The 19,338-nt window shown below is 43.5% G+C and overlaps 1 protein-coding gene across 1 annotated transcript in view; it reads right to left on the reverse strand.

Moving 5' to 3' along the window:
* FMNL2 (formin like 2) overlaps positions 1 to 19,338 on the reverse strand; it is a 304,398-nt gene continuing 285,060 nt past the window's right edge. Inside the window, exons 18-26 of the mRNA XM_024735896.1 lie at positions 18,065 to 18,299; positions 16,924 to 16,992; positions 16,723 to 16,803; positions 15,191 to 15,320; positions 12,699 to 12,862; positions 11,023 to 11,124; positions 8,385 to 8,483; positions 7,556 to 7,679; positions 1 to 2,075 (exon numbers count right to left, since the gene is read on the reverse strand). Coding sequence (XP_024591664.1) covers positions 1,966 to 2,075; positions 7,556 to 7,679; positions 8,385 to 8,483; positions 11,023 to 11,124; positions 12,699 to 12,862; positions 15,191 to 15,320; positions 16,723 to 16,803; positions 16,924 to 16,992; positions 18,065 to 18,299 — 1,114 coding nt within the window. The 3' untranslated portion in view covers positions 1 to 1,965. The remainder of the gene's footprint in view (positions 2,076 to 7,555; positions 7,680 to 8,384; positions 8,484 to 11,022; positions 11,125 to 12,698; positions 12,863 to 15,190; positions 15,321 to 16,722; positions 16,804 to 16,923; positions 16,993 to 18,064; positions 18,300 to 19,338) is intronic.

Raw genomic sequence — 19,338 nt, forward strand, 5'->3', positions numbered from 1 at the left:
TAGTAGTGTAAATAGTTTATTTGCTCATATGCCATGAAAAGACCAGAAAAGTAACATGAACTGCTTTTATAAAACATTTCTAATATTGCTAAGAAGCAGGCCCATTAACAGAAAAGAGCATGCCAACATTATTGTCTATTTGTAGATTAATAAATAGGCAATTATTTTAACATGTTCATCAGTATTGAGCTTTGGAAAATAGCTGCTTTGTGGTGAGGGACCACCTATTTGTGTTGTATTTATGGTCAAATTGCTTTTTTCATCAAAATGAATGTTGAGTCAGACAAAATCTTGGCATGTTCTTTTTTAACGTACACATTATGAAAATGTGCTAGCAGGTGGCAGTTTAAAGTAACCTTTCTGTAAATATGCTAAAGTGAAAATGTAGTAACTGATCCCTAAACTGTCCTTGTAGTTAAATATATATTAAAAAAAAAACCTATAAGTTAAAATAACATTCAGATTGTATAGCATAGGCTGATGCATTTTTAAACAATATTTACAATATTACCCCAGAGGCTTAGGTGGGAATTAAAGAGAAGTGTAAAAACCATAAAAAACTGCACCAATCTTATAGCAAAATATCTGTACATTTAAAAAGAGATATATAACTACACATTATCCAAGGGAAATGGGACCTTCACCAGAGTTCACATAAGCACAACAAAATAAGAAATTCAGTGGTTAAATACTATACAATAAACTTTACAATTAATATATTGATGTCATGTACCAAAAGGTAAGCCAGAAGCAGAATGTATATTATGAAAAGTACAAATTAGCTTCAGTCCAGTTTTTGACTTTGGAATGGATCAAGTGCCCTGCCAGAGAGGAAGGAAAAATAGCAGTGGCTTTGTTGCCCGTTTAGTCCCATTACATATCACTTAAACTTAATCCTGATGTATTTCAGAAATTTAATTGCAATCCCCCATAAAGTGATCTTGGAAATGCAAGAATTTTTAGCTTTGATATATGATGCCAAATAAATCTCCAGTCTACAAAAAGAAGGGGGGCGGGGGGGGGGGGAACCAACCCTGCCGATTGTCAGGATAATAAGGCCAGGATTCTAACGCTACGCTGCTAGCAGAAGTAATCTTAAATGCTTGTTGATAGAGCTAGTGAACCTCTCCCTGGCTAGCAAGGCACTGATTTCTATTCTCAGGATTGACCCAAAATGGTCCTCAGAAATCCTAATACTGATTACTGAGATGTTAATTTTAGTGCTAATTAATAAACATTTGCATTATTTTTTAAAAGCTGCCTCTAGCTGAAGAACACAGTACTGCAAATAAAGTCTTATACAACGTCTGTGTGCCATCATACCGTCGCATTCATACCAATGAATGTCTCTCATAGGGCATCGTACCCCAGCACAGAAGCAGAATGTGAAACAAGAGTTGACTGATTCTGTGCCACTGCAATAACATCATGTTTGTACTTTGCTGGGGCTTGGTTATGGATAGAAGGAGTTTATTGTGTGACTTTCCTTTTCCACGTTGCAAGCCCTTAAAAATACCAAGTTGATGGGTATGGCTGAAACACAAAATTAACTCCTTAAAAGACATGTCAGCAAAGGAAGCCCACAGCAGATGCATCCATGTTATTTACAACTTATCAGGAAACCAGGGTGGGCCATCATGGGACAATCACAATGGCAGGTAATGAATGTAATATGAATTTTACATTTTGGTTAAAAATTGAATAACAACACTGGTGTAAAAAGATACCTAATCAAATCAAATCCTATTGCTTTGATTAATCTGAGCAGGTACTTCCACTTTTAGGCACTTGTTAACAAAGGTTGAAAGGAGAGCCCATCATTTTTAAATTCCTATGTGTTTGCTAAATCTGAGCCCTTAGAATATTTTCATCTATGTTCAAGGCTGCAGTTAAATGATAGCACATAAGTTCACATGGTCAGTTTCATTCACACACACCCTCTATTCATACAGGCAGGTCTCAGGTTCACATGGTTATTTCGGCACCATTAACAGAACGCAAGTTCTGATCATCAAAGCGCCGCCTGACACTTCTCCTCACCGCATCGGCTCGTCTGTATGGTTGGTTTCTAAGATCTGTGAAGAGGAGAGCACCAATAAGAGAAGTGGAACCTTTAATATCATGTTTCTAAGCAAGATAAAGGCCAGCTGGCAGCCAATCAAAGCAGCTTGTGTAGAAGAGTCAGCTAATGGGCCCTTCAAACTCATTGAGAATCTGAGTCAAAACATGTACTTTGCCCTCAGTATTTACAGTCAAACAAAACAGCATGTAATACTGGTGTGATTCTGGGCTCTTTTAGAAAACTATATTGAGAGACTGCTTCTGTCACTGGCCAGAGTCTAGCTGAAGTCTTATTTTGAAATGTTTCTTCCATTGGAAATAGCTATTGCTTAGTAGTTATTTTTCTTTCCAGAAACCTGAATACCAACAACAACTGCAATGAATTTTAAACTGCAAAACTAATAAAACAGACTGCCCTGTCCTGTCTTATCGGAAATTTTTACCAAGGAAGGAACTTATGCTTAGTTTGCAGACACAGCTTCTATTATTTTTATTACATTAAAATTAGCTGAAGTCAGATTTTTATTTTGCGAATTAGAAACATAATACTCAACCACTCTGAATAAAAGTAATCACTAAATCAAAATAACTCTCCATTCCTGAACATTCTTTGCTGCCACCCAAGATTTTTTGTTTTTCATTAGAGGGGCAGGGTGGTATGGGCCCTCCAGATTCTCCAATTTGTACTGCCAATGAACTGCAGGATGCCTAACTGACAGACAACAACAAAATGCCTCGTTGAATGAATGAATCAACCACTGCACGTCATTTCAAGCAGGCATTGTTCTAGAGGGATGAAGTGAGATGAACAGGATGAATTTTAGTATAGGTAAGCACTCTTAGTGTGAAAGCATGCTTTCTTGATGAATAAGGCAGGTAGCCTAGCCAGCAGGTAGCCTCCATTTAATGGAGTCGGGACATGGTGAAAAGAAAAATAAAGCAGGCTTCATACTTTTTCCCCTTGTTTTGTTTAATTAGTTTGTATTTCCCTTTTATTAACTTAGTATTGTTGATCTCTGTTTAGAAACAGTCTTACCTTTAGAAAGGGAAACACAACAGAATTAAAACAGATTTAATCTTTTTAATCCCTTCACCTACTCAGATTGAAAATGGATGGGCCATACCTGGTCCACAGAATGTTTGGCCCCCGACTTAAATTTTTAAATACGGTTTCCTGCTATTTAAATTGGTGATTAACATAAAAGCCAAGGTTTCTGGCTTCTCTTGGAAAACTGGAGGATCTTGCAGTACTGGGCCCAAATTCTAACATGGCAAAAACTGAGTGAGTGCTCAGTTAGGCACAGTCCCCACCAGCTCCTGACTCATTGGAATCTGTGACTCTGCCCTACTCCTAAATTCAAGCCAGGAATAGTTTTGCATGCCCTAATCCTCTCGAGCCTTTGCTTACTTGCCCAGAGTGGTAAATGGAGGTCAGAATTCCATTTCTGGCTAGGGATATGCAGGGACCTGCAGTTCTGTGGTTCCTGAGTCCTCTGAGCAATTAGTTCTAAGAACCCTAATCCTTCTTCAAAGACTATAGATCACATTCCCTGGCCAGGACTTACTCTCAATTTCTTCAGATCAAAATGGGGTTAACTGAATAACTTGAAGGCCAAGAAGGGGTAAAGGGAAGGACAGCCTAGCACCCAAAGCAAGTATAATCATCAGCAAATACCCGTGCCCAAGCCATCACACTTGAGAACATGGAAGCAGACCAAAAAGTCCAAGAGAGAGGCTCAGCCTCACATCATTGGAATGTGAGGTACAAAGACTTCTCCCTGGTCAGACTCTCACCAGTATTACCCTCAGCCATAGATTGAAATCATTAATCTGCATACAGAGAGAGGAGGAAGCTAAGTAAAAAGTGATGCTTGCCAGCTCTGTGTATCCTCCACCACCGGTGTGCTAGAAGAAATCCTTACCCTCGAGTGAACATTTGGAAATTTAGTGATATTATTCTTCTTTAAAGCTAAACAGAAAAAAACAAAAACACAAAATGATGGTTAAGTAAAAATGGGATGAAAATGGAAAGCAATTCAACTTAGTGAATAACATTCCCGGGCATGTTAGCCAACAGAAGAAGAAAACAGGAGGCCGTACTACAAGAGGTGTTAGAGAACACAAGGGAAGGGTGAGCATGTCTTCCCACCCAGCTCTCTGACCACCCAGATCCAAGCTGCTTTGAAGTTTGGCTCCAGAACAATAGTTCAGCAGCAAAACTGACAATAAACAGTAGCCAAGTAGATGACAGTTTCTAGCCTTGTTAATAAGTACTGGTGGGATAAGTACACTATAGAACAGGCAACAACACACCACATCCTTTGATATCTTCAGAGAAAGAGGAACATACATAACAAGTGCAATTCATAGAAGAGTTAACGCCACAAAATAAACATGTAACCAGTTCCATGTCAATCTCAGCATGGGAGTCAAACAATGGCTGTTTCACATACTCCAGTTAGAGTGTGTGCTTCCCTTGTTGTTATTCTAATCAACTGGGCACTACAGAGAAGTTTGTTCCTTATTTAACCATCAAGAACTAAGCCCAGGCAGTTACTTCTTGGGAAAGTTATTATTTCTGGTGCCCCCATCTTGACCAAAGGAGCAGATCCAGATATGATCTCATGACAGAAGAAATGCTCGAGGTTTGACATGGAACAGAGCCACCAGTGAAGAAGCATGAATGAGATAAGACAGTGGGAGCTCCTAAGCCTTTGTTCTCATTTCTTGCTTTGCAGACTTGCTCCAACATGGAATTGCTGATAGCTGAAATTTGGGCATGACACTCGGAAAAGAGGTGAGTATAAAGCTATAGATTGCCTATATCAGCTTATACAGGCTTTCTAGGTCAAAAGAGCTCCCTGAGTTTAGCTTGTACCATAAGCTCCACCACACTGCAGATGATGGCTACAGACTATATGACAGTTAAGAGAGACCCAATTTAAAGCTGTGTGTAGTTCACAGCTCCTTCTGCAAATCATTTTGCAACTTTAGAGCACCTGAGAGTTTGTATAGCAGCTCATTTTACTATCAAAGCATGCTAAGTACAAAAAGGCTGGTTTAATATCTGTAAATCTATTCAAACACACTAAGTGCTCCATAAATGTTAGGTATAGTAATTACTGTTATTAATGACTGTCATTTTGTGTTCAAAGATATTAGCCCCCAATTCTTAAAAGCAACCTAGTTGGTCCCAATCCTGACTCTCAAAGAAGTGTTCTATTCATCGTTTTCTGAAAATTTCTATAAGTAATTGTATTAATTCAACTCGCACACACCATCACAGCCATGTGGATTCATAGATGTATTGAAAGTGCTAGTGAGTAAGCAGTTATGACTGAAATGCAAACCATGCAGTGTGAAGACAACATAAAATACAACATGATGGAGATGGCAATTCCATGCTAGGACGTTGGGTGGCCCTGACACACAAACAGAGAGTCATTAGGGGTCAAAAAATCTGTAGCAACCTTTTAAGAGCATCAGGTGAGAAAGAGTAATAGTTTAGTAATGGTATTCCTCAGTGAGAACAGGTTCGCAGAAAAATCGAGAGCCACGCTTGGCGGTGCGAGCAGTAAAGGGCACAGTCTTCAGCACTGCATTGAAAATGACAGCCAAACAAGACAAACAGAAGAGAGTAAGAAGCCAAGGTCTACTGCATTAGTACACGGTTAGTGCTTTGTTAATCATACCTGGGGTAAGGGTGGCAGAGGTGAGCAGGAAGGGTGTAAGGCAATATATATACCCAAGTGAGCTAATAAAGCCTAGAAGAGCTACTCAGTCTTTACTCAGTCTGGGGTAGAACATGGAAAATAGTCCAAGGAGAAAAAAAATCTGCTCCATAGACATATTCATTTACCTCCTATGGCGTATCAGGTCAGACAAATAGAAACGTTACGTTTCACAAGCCAGGTGTCACTAAGCTGGAGAACAGACTGATGAAAACGGCACTCTAAGTTCTTAATGTGCCATGGCTGGATGCTTCTCTACCTACAAGTCAATCTTACTGTGGCCCTGAGGCTAAGCGGTGCCACCCAAGGAGATCTGTTCTTGCTCCGAGCAGAGCTGCTCCCTCAATGTGCGAGAGGCAAGGAGAGAGGCTAAACAAGGAAGCTTTATCTGGGAGCCATCTGCAAGCCACTGCAGGGTGAACACAGACACGGGCAGGCACAAATGTACAGAATGCGTGTGCACCCTATGTAGAGACCCATCCCACTGCTTACACTGGTTTACTCTGGGCAAGGAACTCTTTATTGACTTCCATTTTAGTGATTTATTCATGTATTTTATTTCCTTGGGTCTGAGGTGATGAAAGAAATCTGATTTGGGCAGTTTGGGATCCCTATTTCCAATGCTGACTAAGCTATTCACAAGAAATGAGAAGTCAAAAGGCTACGAGTTATATTTTTTAAAAATTAGGACAATTGAGGAAATGTGAATAATGACTAGCTATTTGATATTAAGGAACTCTTAGTTTTGGAGGTGTGTGATAATGGTCTTGTAGGTATGCTTGTTTGCTTTATTAAAGAGTCCTTATCTTTTGAAGATATATGTGGAAATATTTCCAGATGAAATTGTATGTCTTGGATTTGCTTCAAAATAATTCCAGAGGTTAGGGGGTGGGGAGTAGGTAGAAGCAGACGTGTAACAAGATTGGCCATGAGTTGAAAACTATTCATGGGTGAAGGGTATGTGGGAATTCATCATACGAATCTCTATACTTTTGCGTAACATTTCCTACAAGAGAGGTTTTAAGTACCTTGGAAGCTGATAAACAGTATTCCTATGCAACAAATGTGAAAGGAAAGTCACTTGTAGCCACTGCCCCAAATTATTGCCCTGATCCTTAAGAGGGAATGCAGAAACTCAGAAGAACTGGTTCGAGCAGCAGGCATTAGGCTACAACTTAATCAGACAAGAACCAATCTGGGTTAGGCACCATTCCTAGCTGAGAGAATGACCATCCCCCAACCCTGGGCTTCTGGCCTGTTGGTCTATCTGCATGAAAGCACCAGCTCCTGATTTCCTAATATCTTCACTTACTTTGAGTGCGTAAAAAGGCTTTTAAAGAGCATGTTGGAAAAGCATGTGTTGACTGTGCTTAGTACAGTATGGGTCCTGTCCATAGTAGTTATTAATCAGGCAGGTGGGTAGGAGTGGTCATGAGGGAGAAAATGGAGCGTGGTGACAAATCTAAGACAATGGAACATCATTAGGAAAAGGAGCCCTGGTGAAATCTACAGGGTTCCAATGATATTGAGAAACAGAGATTTTTTTCAGAGAGAGTGTTGGGGTTCTTTGACAGGCAGTATACAGGCTACTATAAATATACTTCAAATACTAGCATGGAGTTTCTCTGTAGTTCTGGATCTGAATAAAATCAACTGAAGAACTTGTAAACCCTGGACAAAATCGGTAGCATAATCTGTAAATGGCCTAGTAACGGTGAGGCCAGTGGGATCTCCATGGGCCACAATGAGAAAATAGCCTTTACCTGTGATAATATCTTCAATGGCACCGTCTTTTCCTTCGTATACGTGTCTATTATCTTTAACTTGTCGCCTTCTTAATTCCGCAATTAATTCTTGCTGCTGCCTCTTTGATTTGTGGGAAGGAGACTGAGAAGAAAGAAGAATGGTAGAGATTAGTGGGACCAGCACCCACTGGAGGTTTGAGAAAATCCAAAATGTGTCTGAGCATTTTGTTACTAATAAGCAGCCTCAGTCCGAAACACAAACAGCACCATCCCAAACATTCTGCTCAGCAGAGGAAAACTCAGAAAGCTTCTAGGAAGAAAAGCTTTTGCACTAAAGAACGCACAAAACTGGCAGCAATGGGAAGGCTGGACACTATGGCAACAAGAGGCAGCTGGTAATAACCAGTGACTTGTTAACCTTTGGTCCAGAGGATCCTGAGGAAGAATTCTTCGACCTGCCAGCCTTCGTGGTCTTCACCTATGTTGTTTCCCTCCATAGAATGCTCCCTCCCGTTCCCAGGGAAGCCCTCCCACTATCAAGGCCAGCATCAATGGCGACCCCATGAAGCCTTCCTGTCCCGGGACACTAAGCCGTCCAATCATCAGGTTACCCGGGACGGCTTCTCTGTGTATCCAACTGAGATTTAAGTTCCCGATCTCTATAAACTTGGAAATGCCACACAAACATGCTCTCAGCCCCATTCCAGTGACTGCTGAACGAAATAACGAATGAACAAGTGTCCATCTGCCAAGTTTCCAAGGCCTAGAAGGAAGCGGAAGGCATCCTGTGCAAATCTGGCTTTCTGGCCTCTTGACGGCTCCATCTCAGGAGCCTGGCACACCTCACCTTTGGGTCCTGCTGCTCGAGCAGAGCTTCCTGCTCCAGGAGTTTCTCCATCAGTGCTTGTTCCTGTTTTTTCCTCAGCTCGTTTTCCTCTTCTGCTTGCTGGGTAAAATCAAAAGTGGCAGAAGATTATGTCAGTGGAAATGCCAGCAGTCAAGATTTTTAGAAGCCATTCTTAGAGAGTCCTTGGTTAGCCAGGAATTAGACTTAAGGGAAGGTTTGGAAGGTCTACACTATGTGCCTGATTCGAGGTTTTGCTGTCGGTCTATATCACACCTCTTCATAACCTAGTAGTTAAGACTCACCCCCTTCCAGAGAATTCCTTTCCTGATGGTTCTCTCCCCACTCAGGCTGCTTCTCAGCCTCCATACCATAGATATCGGGGTACCTCCCCTTTTGGCAGCTCTGCTCAGTGATTTTCATATGAGATTGTTTTTCGTACAGAATCTTTCCCCCTCCCTACAGCTTCTCTGAAAGGAGGGTCTCAGATTCCTCTCCTTTTGCCCAATGTTAGGGGAAAACCTCCATTCCTTTGCCTCTTGTTTCCTCAGGAGCCTCACCAAGTTGACACTCCTGGGCTTTCTTCCCACAGCTCACTCATTTCCAAGGGAGGCAGTGAAAAGTGTGATGAATTAGGGACAAGGAATCCAACAGGCCGACCTCAGCTCAGCCCCGCGGGGCATCCCCTCTTTTGAAGCCAGCCTCCTTAAAGCAACTTCCAATAGTCTAGCTGTGCACTGGTAAGTCATCTAATTCAGGGCCGAAGGGTAAGCTCACAGAGACATGCCCTGTCCTCCAATCCAGCTTTTATCAGTAATAAAGTTTACGTTTTCATCTCTGTTGCTTTTGTCTCATTTCATTTTGGTTCAAACTTAGGAAGAGAAATGACAGATGACATCCTAAAACCCTAACATCCGCCCATCAAGTCCCTGGGTCAGTGTCAGGCTGGGCAGTGAATAACTGCCCAGTGAATAATATCACTATGTAATATGTTAGGGCAAACAGAATATCCTGCCACGTCCCTGCCTGATAAGCGCCTCACACAGCCAGCGAACAGGACCCCGGGGAGAAATGATAACGTGGAAGGAGCATGTGATGGGCTCTGACCTGTCACACCCCACAGACCAGCTTCTCTTTTTCCTCTGCTCTATGCACGACCCCGCTGAAGGGCCAGACTTGGAGACCAAACAGGGGCACTTCCCAGCTTGTATTATACAATTTAAAAACAGCATATATTTTCTTTTGAGACCTTAGACTTACATTTTTTTTTTTTTTTTTTTTGCGGTATGCGGACCTCTCACTGTTGTGGCCTCTCCCATTGCGGAGCACAGGCTCCGGACGTGCAGGCTCAGTGGCCATGGCTCACGGGCCCAGCCACTCTGCGGCATGTGGGATCTCCCCAGACCAGGGCACGAACCTGTGTCCCCTGCATTGGCAGGCGGACTCTCAACCACAGCACCACCAGGGAAGCCCTAGACTTACAATTTTTTTTAGTGAAGAAGCATGGTCCCAGCTCATACCAAGAGCTACCCTGAGTCATCTCGGTAGCACATCAGGGGGCCCCAGAGTACCACAGCCAGCAGCCCTGGTGACCAGTGCTTCTTATTGCTCATGGCCCCCAGGCTCTCGCACATGGGCTTGGTGCTGTATTTGTGTTCATCCTTGCTGCCAGGGACACTTTCTTTTTGCTTGTGATATCACTGCTACACTAAGCCATGCTGAGAGAAGATGGCTAAATATCCTAACCTTGTGAGTTTCAAGTAAAAGGCCCAAGGATGGTTCTCCAATGCCATCAGATGATGGTGAAGTGACCCACTGTTTCCAATCACGTTTCTCAAAGATGTCCACATCCCTGCCGCATCCCTCCCCACTCCACAATCACACTCCTCCTTCCTAGACCAACATTACCCAGCTTATACATAGACAAGCCTGGAGAACACAGATCGCAATGTCTCCTAAGAGCACTGAAGTCCCCTCATGCCCTGCCCTCCTTGTCCTCCTTTCTCAACGCACAAATTCTTCTGACACAGATCTTTCTGGGTCACACGCTTTTTCAAGACCACGGTCCCGGATTATGTCATAGAAGGCCTCCCGTTTAAAGGAAGGGCCATTATGGGTCCAGATGAAGAAACAGGGATCAACTGTCCTTCCTAGAGCCATCTTTTGGTCCACACTAGAGAAATGTTGGTCCAGAGGCCCATGGGCCTGGGCAGAGGCTCAAGGCTCTCCCTGACCTCAGTGACAGTGCCGCTGCCATAGGCCAGGGCTCACTCCTTCTACCCTTTACCCACTCAACAACTCCACGGGAGGCCTGGGTTTCTCAGTCCTTCAACTTGCCTGCGAGGGTCAACAGTCAACGGGGCAGCAGTGGTCCTGGATCTCACTTTCCCACAGGCAGCCAAGAGCTTTTGTTTGGGGGCTGAGCCCCCAGCAGGCCGGGTAGAGACAGGGAGCATGACGGGCTGAGGGCCGCAGGAGCAGGGCCAGAGACTGCTGTCTCGTCCTCACCACCCATATCTGCTGCCCAAAGGCACAGGGGAGGTCTCTGCGGAGCCACCGAGACCCAGACACAGCTCGAGGAGGGAACCCACTCGAGAAGTAATGCCAAGGAAGGCTTGACAGAAACCAGGCTCCTGCTTACCTTATAGGCTTTCACAAACCGGACAAAGACGGGAAAGAAGACAGAGGGTGGTGTCGTCTTGGGGTTTTCTCCAAAATACTTCACCACGTCATCGAAGGCATCCTGTGAAGAAGCGAATTTCTCTTGAATGTCATTTTTCCAGCATTTGAACTCGGCACTCCGGGAGAAGTGCTGCAGCACCTCCCACAGGTCTCTGGCCTCCATCCTCCCTCACCTCCCACAATTCTCTACAGCCTGTGTTTCCTCACAACACCCAAAGGTAACCAGAAGAATGCAACACTGCTACACTGGGACCTCCTGCCACTTCTACACATACACACACACACACACACACACACACACACGAATGAGGAATTACTCCTTTCAAGAGCGTCCTAAAGCCATGGGAAGACTCCTTAAAGCCAACCAGGTTAGAAGGGACCTTAGAAGTTTGCTCAGACTCTAGATCCCAGCTCACTGCTTCAGCGCTCCTTACCGTAGCCACTCACTCACTCAAGTCTCTGCTTGAACCTTCCCAGGACACAAGGAAGCCAGCCTCACAAGGGAACCATCCCACCACGTCTGCTTCCTGAGTTCCCACAACCCTCTGCCTTCCCTTCTGGTGTACAGTCCATTCTGGCTGCTTCTCAGGTGTGTAAACTTGACCCCCAGTGTGGTATAAGATTTCAAGGTCAAGGCCTCCTGGAACCCAACACACTGGGGAACACTGCTGTGCTGAGCACAGGCCTACCACACGTTGGTTGAAGTGAACACAGGACCCGTGATAAAGGGAGCCTAGGAGTGGAAGGGGAGGGGGCGGGGAGGGCCTCTAGAGAAAAGGGTGAAGACCTCAAATTAGAAGAGACAATGAGAGGGGGACCTTGAAGATGGCGGAAGAGTAAGACGCGGAGATCGCCTTCCTCCCCACGGATACACCAGAAATACATCTACACGTGGAACAACTCCTACAGAACACCTACTGAAGGCTGGCAGAAATGAGAGAGAGTTACGGACATATACACACTAACAAACGTAGTAAGGTAGATAGCTAGGGGGAAGCAGCCGCAAGGCACAGGGATATTAGCTCGGTGCTTTGTGACAGCCTGGAGGGGTGGGATAGGGAGAGTGGGAGGGAGGGAGACGCAAGAGGGAAGACATATGGGAACATATGTATAATTGATTCCCTTTGTTATAAAGCAAAAACTAACAGACCATTATAAAGCAATTATACCCCAATAAAGATGTTAAAAAAAAAAAAAAGAAGAGACAATGAGAGCACAGGGGCATCTCCAGGTACAAAATGCAGAAAGATCCCCATCCCCCTTAATAACAGCTACATAAGAAATCTACCCTATGGGGCTTCCCTGGTGGCGCAGTGGTTGAGGGTCCACCTGCTGATGCAGGGGACACGGGTCGTGCCCCGGTCCGGGAAGATCCCACATGCCGCGGAGCGGCTGGGCCCGTGAGCCATGGCCGCTGAGCCTGCGCGTCTGGAGCCTGTGCTCCACAACGGGAGAGGCCACAACAGTGAGAAGCCTGCATACTGCAAAAAAAATTAAAAAAAAAAAAAAGAAATCTACCCTCAGCAGACAGAGGACAATTCCCCCTCCACCCCCAGAGCCAGGGCCAGCACCCCAGGTGGCTTTAACGGATCCAATCCCTTCTTCTTCATGGGTGTTGGGGGCACAGACACTCACCTGTGCAATCTTGGCATCATCCTGCAGCTTCTTCAGCTTTCCCTCATTGTTGAGGATGAACTCCTTAAGCAGTGTGTTGTGGTCATGCATGGTGTACTCCCTCTTGGTCAAGTCCATGCCCCTCTGCAGCTCCTTGACGTCCAGTAAAACGTTCTCAAGGGAGACTGAAGTAGAGAAAGCAATGTCCCCGTGACTTCAGCCGGGAAAGTCAAAGCCACAGTGAGTCTGGCTGATGAGCAAAGTTCTCAGTGGGTTTCTAGGGTTACGCAAGGCCCTTAGATCTAGTCTCTGGCCTTCAGTGCAGAGATCCTTTAATAGGAATAATTTACTAAGTGCTCACCATCAAGCACTGCATGAAATCCTTTACATGCACTAATTCAGTTGCACCACTAGTCCATGTTGCCAACGAGGAAAAGCAACACAAAGAGGTTATGTGGGCTGCCCTAGGTGACACAGCTAGGAAGTGGCAGAGATGGAGTTTGGATAACCAGCACGGATCCCAAATCCTGTGCTTGTTCCCAACTATTCTATTTCTCTTACTGGAGATGATAACCTATTGGTTGGCCTGTAGGGTTAGAGGTTCCTTAACTGACAGGCCCAAGAGCTTATCCTCTACCTGACTCTTTGAACTCCTCTGCATTTCTGTGGCTCTCCAGCAGGGGGTAGCATTTTACCTATTGAATTTTTAGCTGTACTGTCCACAGGGACCCAAAGCAACTCTGACCAGCTTCTTTTTGCTAAACAACCCTTCCGTGCGTCAGAAGGGGTTATTAGCACAAACCTTTCCATCTGCAGTGCGGCCACCCACCCAGAGTGGATTCACTCCTGCAGCCTCCTGCAGGAGGTCTGGGCGCCACCTCTGGCTCCCCACTGCCTGACGCAGCTCTGTACATGGATGGATTACGGAACAATGTAGCACGCTTTTCCCTCACTAGACACACACTGTTATTCATCTTTGACTCCTCAGTGCTTAGGCCTGTGCCAAGTACAAAGCAGGAACTCAGAAAGGTTCACTGGATAAAGGAAGGATTGAGTAAATAATTGAGTGAAGGGATATGGAATCCATGTCAGCACACCTGGGCCCCAGAGTGAGAATACAGAAAACAAGTCAGCCAGAGAGCACCTCAATCTCCCCATTTTCCTCCACTGACTTTTCTGAAATGACACTTCAGGGGAATCTCATTCGGGCCAAACGAAATGTGCTATAGGAAAATTTTTTTAACTTTTTTTCTTAATTAGAATGGTGATGCTAAAGAACCCCTCATTTAGACAAAGGGAAACTTGAAAGGAGGAAAACCACTCTACCAGAAGAGAAATCCTGGTAACTGCCTAAGTAAGCCCCGAGCCCTCAGCAGGTCTGGCACGGCCTGCGCTGCACAGTTCTCTGTAGTTAAAATATCATTTCCTCCTGCCTCTCAGCCTCCTCTAGGGCTTCAGCAGCGTCTATCCCAGTAACAGCGCATCATCTCATTCATTCATTCACTCATTCATTTGTTCCCAACCATCAATTTGCCAGGAGCTAAGGAAATTATAAAGATAAATAAAATGATTATACCCGTACATGAACAGGTTGCAGTGGACATGCAAAATGTGATAAAATTTATTATATCTTGTATGAGAGGCTTGTATGGAATGCTCTTGAGTAAGAACACAGAAGCAGCAGCCATTTATTCTGAGGAAGGCAGAGAAAGTCTTGCCCTCAGAGATTCAATTCGCTAAGTCTGGGGTAGGTCTCAGGAATACAAATTTACAATAAACACTGGCTGCTTAAGTTCATCATTTGAGAATCACAGCCTGTATCCAACTCCGAGGTCAATCTGCATCTTGTTCCTTTTTCTAGGCTAATGTTCTTTTGAGAGGATGTGGTACACTGGACAACATACCATACGAGAAGACTATCTGAGTTCAAGTTCTGTTTCTATCGTTTTCTACCCATGTGACCTTGCGCAAGGCATTTAATCTATAAAAATGTCAGCTTTTTTCATCTGTAACAGTACAGCCCAACTATCTCAGAGCAGCCGATGATTTAAATGAGAAAATGCATAACTGTCATAGCAAAGTAACAACCAAGAAGTACTGATCATTTAACCTGTGCTCAGGCTAAACACAAAATGTTTAGAACTGCCACACCTGAGCAAATGGGACAGCACAAAATCTAATTCAAGTGTTTGTTGGCGGGGGTGAGTCTCAGAGTCTCTCCTTTCAAATGACAGCAACAGAATAAAAAGGGCAACAGATGGAAGAGGGAAGGCACACGATGCCCCAAGACCTGGATCTTTATAAAGAGAACACTGTCCTCTTCACGTCCATGTTTGTTACTGCTCCCAGGTGCGGGCAACACCAGAGGCGATGTGTTTCAGCTCAGAGCCTCTGACGTTTTAGCCTCCCCTTTGTAGAGGGGTTCTGAAGAGTGTTGTTTAAGCAGGGAAGGGTTCCCCCATGATTCAAGGCATTCATACCCAAGAGTAACATTAAGAGCTGAAATCAAGTACCTGAGGCAGCTTTCTCCACATAATGAAGCTCATTATAAAATAGGGACACTTGATGGTATTTTTCTTTGACGACATTGGATATATAGTGCAACAGTGTTTGCTTTCGGTCCGTTGACTTTGTATCTAAGAGCTGAAAACCAAAGGGGATGAGGGTTAGAGTAACAGATGATGGGAGAGTTACCTGCCAGATGACGCTCCCCCGCTCAGAATAAATACCTGAGCACAGGTGCCCCAAAGCGGAGAGAAAACATTCCCACAGGAGAGTCAGCTTTGTTCTCGGGTGAACCAGCCCATGGATTATTAAGTGACAAGAGGACTTCCTGACCAGGGGACACGCTCAACTTTAGGGACGACTCTAAGCATGAGAGCGTCTCTCCTCACGTGAACTCCCCGCCCCCACCTGCTCCACCACCTCCCTGGCTTACAAGCAGGGAGACTCCAGTTTCAGTGCTCTCCCAAGTGAAGGCCAGAGTAGGAAGTGAGGCTGGAGCCGGGAGTGTGCATAGGTGTGCACAGGTACACCTATGCCATAGTCCTCACATCTGCTCAGCCCCACTCACTCCCCAACTCAAAGCAGATGTGCTTAACGTACGTACCACGGCCTTCTGGGGCCCAGAACTGTGACTAACTAGACAGTCCCTATCAAATAACCATGTCCCCCCACACCTGGGGCTGGGGACTCCAACCACTGCCCAACCTGCTCCCGTGGAAGCCACGTCTGCCAGTGCAGCCCGGGGGACAGGGCTCCATGGAGCATTCTCTCTAGTCCTGTTCCTAAGTCAGGTGACTCTGAAAAGCAGAGCACCCTTCTTCAACCAGGGAAAAAAAAAAAAATTTTTTTTAAAAAAAATTTTTTTTAAAAAAAATTTTTTTTAAAAAAAATTTTTTTTAAAAAAAATTTTTTTTAAAAAAAATTTTTTTTAAAAAAAATTTTTTTTAGAAAACACAGAAAAGTATAAAGAAGCAGCTCAAAAAACCTTCCTAATTCCACTCAACCTCTCTGTTAATATCTTAATCTACTTCCATTTGGGTTTTTTTCCTCCATATTTTACCTAGTTAAAAATCAAACTGTACAATTTATACCCTGCTTTCTTTCCTAAACACAAAATTACCTATTCCTTTGAAAACTCTTCACAAATATTCTAACAGTTGAATAGTTCACCGTATTAACTGTCATTACAGCATATGTAATCGTTTCCCCAAATGTTGAATCTTTACACTGTTGCTAATTATTTGCAATTATAAATAAAATATAGCACCCATAATTCAGACTCCTGAGGAAAGATTCCTAGAAATGGAAATATTGGGTCAAAAGGTATGAGTATTTTTAAGGTTCAAAGTGCTTGCTGCCATATGGCGTTCCAGAAAATTTGTACCCACTGCTCCGCCCACTAGCAGAGAATCTTCATCAAAACATCCCACCCCACTTCCAAGAGCAGACTCTCTCTGCTCCAGGGCTTAATCTTTGCCAGCTGTTTTGTCTCTCATATAGCTCTTGTACTTCTTTTAAACTCTGAAGTTTAAAAACTCACCAGATCTAAACTCTGAAGTTTAAATCCATAAACTGCTCCTCGTTTACTGCTATTCATATAGTTGCCAAGGGCCAAGATGATCTGCAAAGAAAGAGAGAAAAGAGAAGTCCATCGGTACAGCAGCCCAGGCATTCCCAGGCTGAGGAATGCAGCTGACAAGTCAGCTCTTCCATACACGTATAAGAGGAAAACTTCACTTGCCTCCAGAATTTTCTTGAGTTTTTGGGACGACTTTATGGAGACAGATGCTGCTATAATTGAGTGCAGTTGCTAGATTCCAGTCAAAGGAAAGAGGAGGGGGGGAAAAAAGGACATGTTAAAAATGGGAAACTCCGATTGAAAACTAAAACTTTAATACAGAAGAAAACAGACCTGCATTTAGAAATTAAAGCCTTAATGCTGAGATTCTATTTTTTCCTAGACATAACAATTTTAAGTTGTCCTGCTAGGTCTTAGGTAACTAGAGCATTACGTGTAAGCTCTTCTCTAAATAGAAAGTATTATCAGAACTAGCTTATCATAAAATCTGTAAGCAATGAGACTTAAGTCAGGAGTCAACAGCGTCTTCCAGGAGAACTCAATAGCCTGCCCACCATCTCTAATCATGTAATACAATTCATATTTTTAAATCAGTGGAGCTAGCCAAGAACAAAAACAAAACAAAACAGCAAAGAAATATAATCACCGTGCAGAAGTTCTCAGAACATATTTTGGACACACATGCTACTATCATCAGTAATTAACAAACATTTATTTAGAAATAGAACTGGGAAAGAACTATTTATGATATTCGTAAGTCTCTACCAGATTAACACAAAGGAACAAGCGATGGTTAGCTATTATTTCTACGTCACCACAGTGTACTGTAACAAACTTCCAAGGAAGAAGACCCCCATGGCAAATTTAACGCTTCCAATGAAAGTCAATAAGCCTGTTCACTAAAGATATGAGATGGTTTTCAGAAATGAAGTTAAATTTTCAGTCTTGGTAACCCAGCCAGAGGACTGGTACCTTGAGGAGGGGACCAAATTTGAGAAAATTATTCTCCTTGTCCTCTGTATTGAGGTGTTCTTTAAAATCCAAAGGATATCTGTAGACACAGGAAATGGCATTCTCTAGGGAGAAGAGCAATATGGAATGGGGAAATTCACTGTTTTCAATTTTACTTGGCATACACAATGAGAAAAAGAGGGTAAAAATAAAAATGCCATGTCGAAAGTTCTGGGAAGAAGTCTTAGAGCCCATGACGTTAAGTGCAATTCTGGGAGAAAGTTAAAAGAAAAAAACCAAAACAAATGCTATCTGTTTGGACCCCTTCCCTTGCCAGAGTTGGTCCACTCACAGGAGTCAGCATCTGAATGCTTTCGGCAAAGTTCCCAATGAAGGCCATGATGGTCATCTTCTGCATGAGCCTCTCAATTTTACTGAACTGCATCATGAACCGGTCTTCATCTGACAAGTTCTCCAGGGGCTTCCTTTCCCGCTCATAGAGCCGCAGCACTTTCACCTCATTCTCAGTTGGCAAGAACCTCATCAAACACTCTACAAAGTCTACAGGCAATGTCTTCAAGTCAAATCTGAAGACAGAGGTGGACATGTCAGTATTAAAGAGAAAACCTCCTCCCCTCTCAGCCACACCTCCACCTGGTCCAGATCATGAACCACCATGTCTATGAGTTGATGCCTACAGCTGGACAATGTCTACAGATGTGAACATGCCCCTTGGTGCTGGCTCCTGACTGTGCATCGAGCACGTTCACTGGTCCTTCCTGGAAACCTGGACCTTATCACAACTGCCAGGCTCAGTTTTTAGGCTATTAGTATAGCTCTAAGCCTCTAGACATCAATAGTAAATGACAGCAGGTAGAAGCAGAAGGAAAGCTGAAGTATCTGGTGGTTAAGTGGTTCAAGGACATGTTTTTTTAGGCCTGTGAAGTACTGCTAATTAAGGAGATATAATATTATACACACAATTACAGAATATTTGATGAACTCTGTAAAATATTTCAATTAAACCAGTAAGTCTGGGATATTTTTTCTCCTTTAGAAAAAAAATGCATCAAAATGCCTGTACTATATGGATGCTTTGGCTTAAATGCATACATCCCTTGAGGGAATACTCAGTCTTTGTGGACCTATACTCCATCTGAACTAAAGAAGTATTTGCTACAGTCTCTATTCTATTCTCTGGACAATCTTTGTTCAGCAATAGAATTACACTTAATCATCATGACAAACAAGATATGTGAAGATTAAAAACCAGAATTCATATCAGGTTGCAACACTAGAAATCAGAACAGATGATAGGGTGCACTAAACTACTAGCTTATGATCCCGGCTGAGGACATGAAACTGGAACAAATGATTTCTCAGTGTCTTTTACTCCCCTAAGAATCTCTGATCAAAATTTATGAAATACCAATTAATGATGAATTAGTTCCTAAAACATCTAATAACATCCTTATCATATTTGAACGTCACCATGACTCAAAGAGTAGAAAGATTCTTCTAATAGAAGAGTAAATAAAATCAATGCCTTCTCTGCAGTTCAAGGATTAAAAAAAGAACTAAACTTGCTTTAAGATGCCCTGAAAGGGCTAAGGAGCAACAGGAATC

This window comes from Neophocaena asiaeorientalis, unplaced genomic scaffold (assembly GCF_003031525.2).
Source record: "Neophocaena asiaeorientalis asiaeorientalis breed wild unplaced genomic scaffold, Neophocaena_asiaeorientalis_V1.1 scaffold72, whole genome shotgun sequence".
Taxonomy (NCBI): domain Eukaryota; kingdom Metazoa; phylum Chordata; class Mammalia; order Artiodactyla; family Phocoenidae; genus Neophocaena; species Neophocaena asiaeorientalis.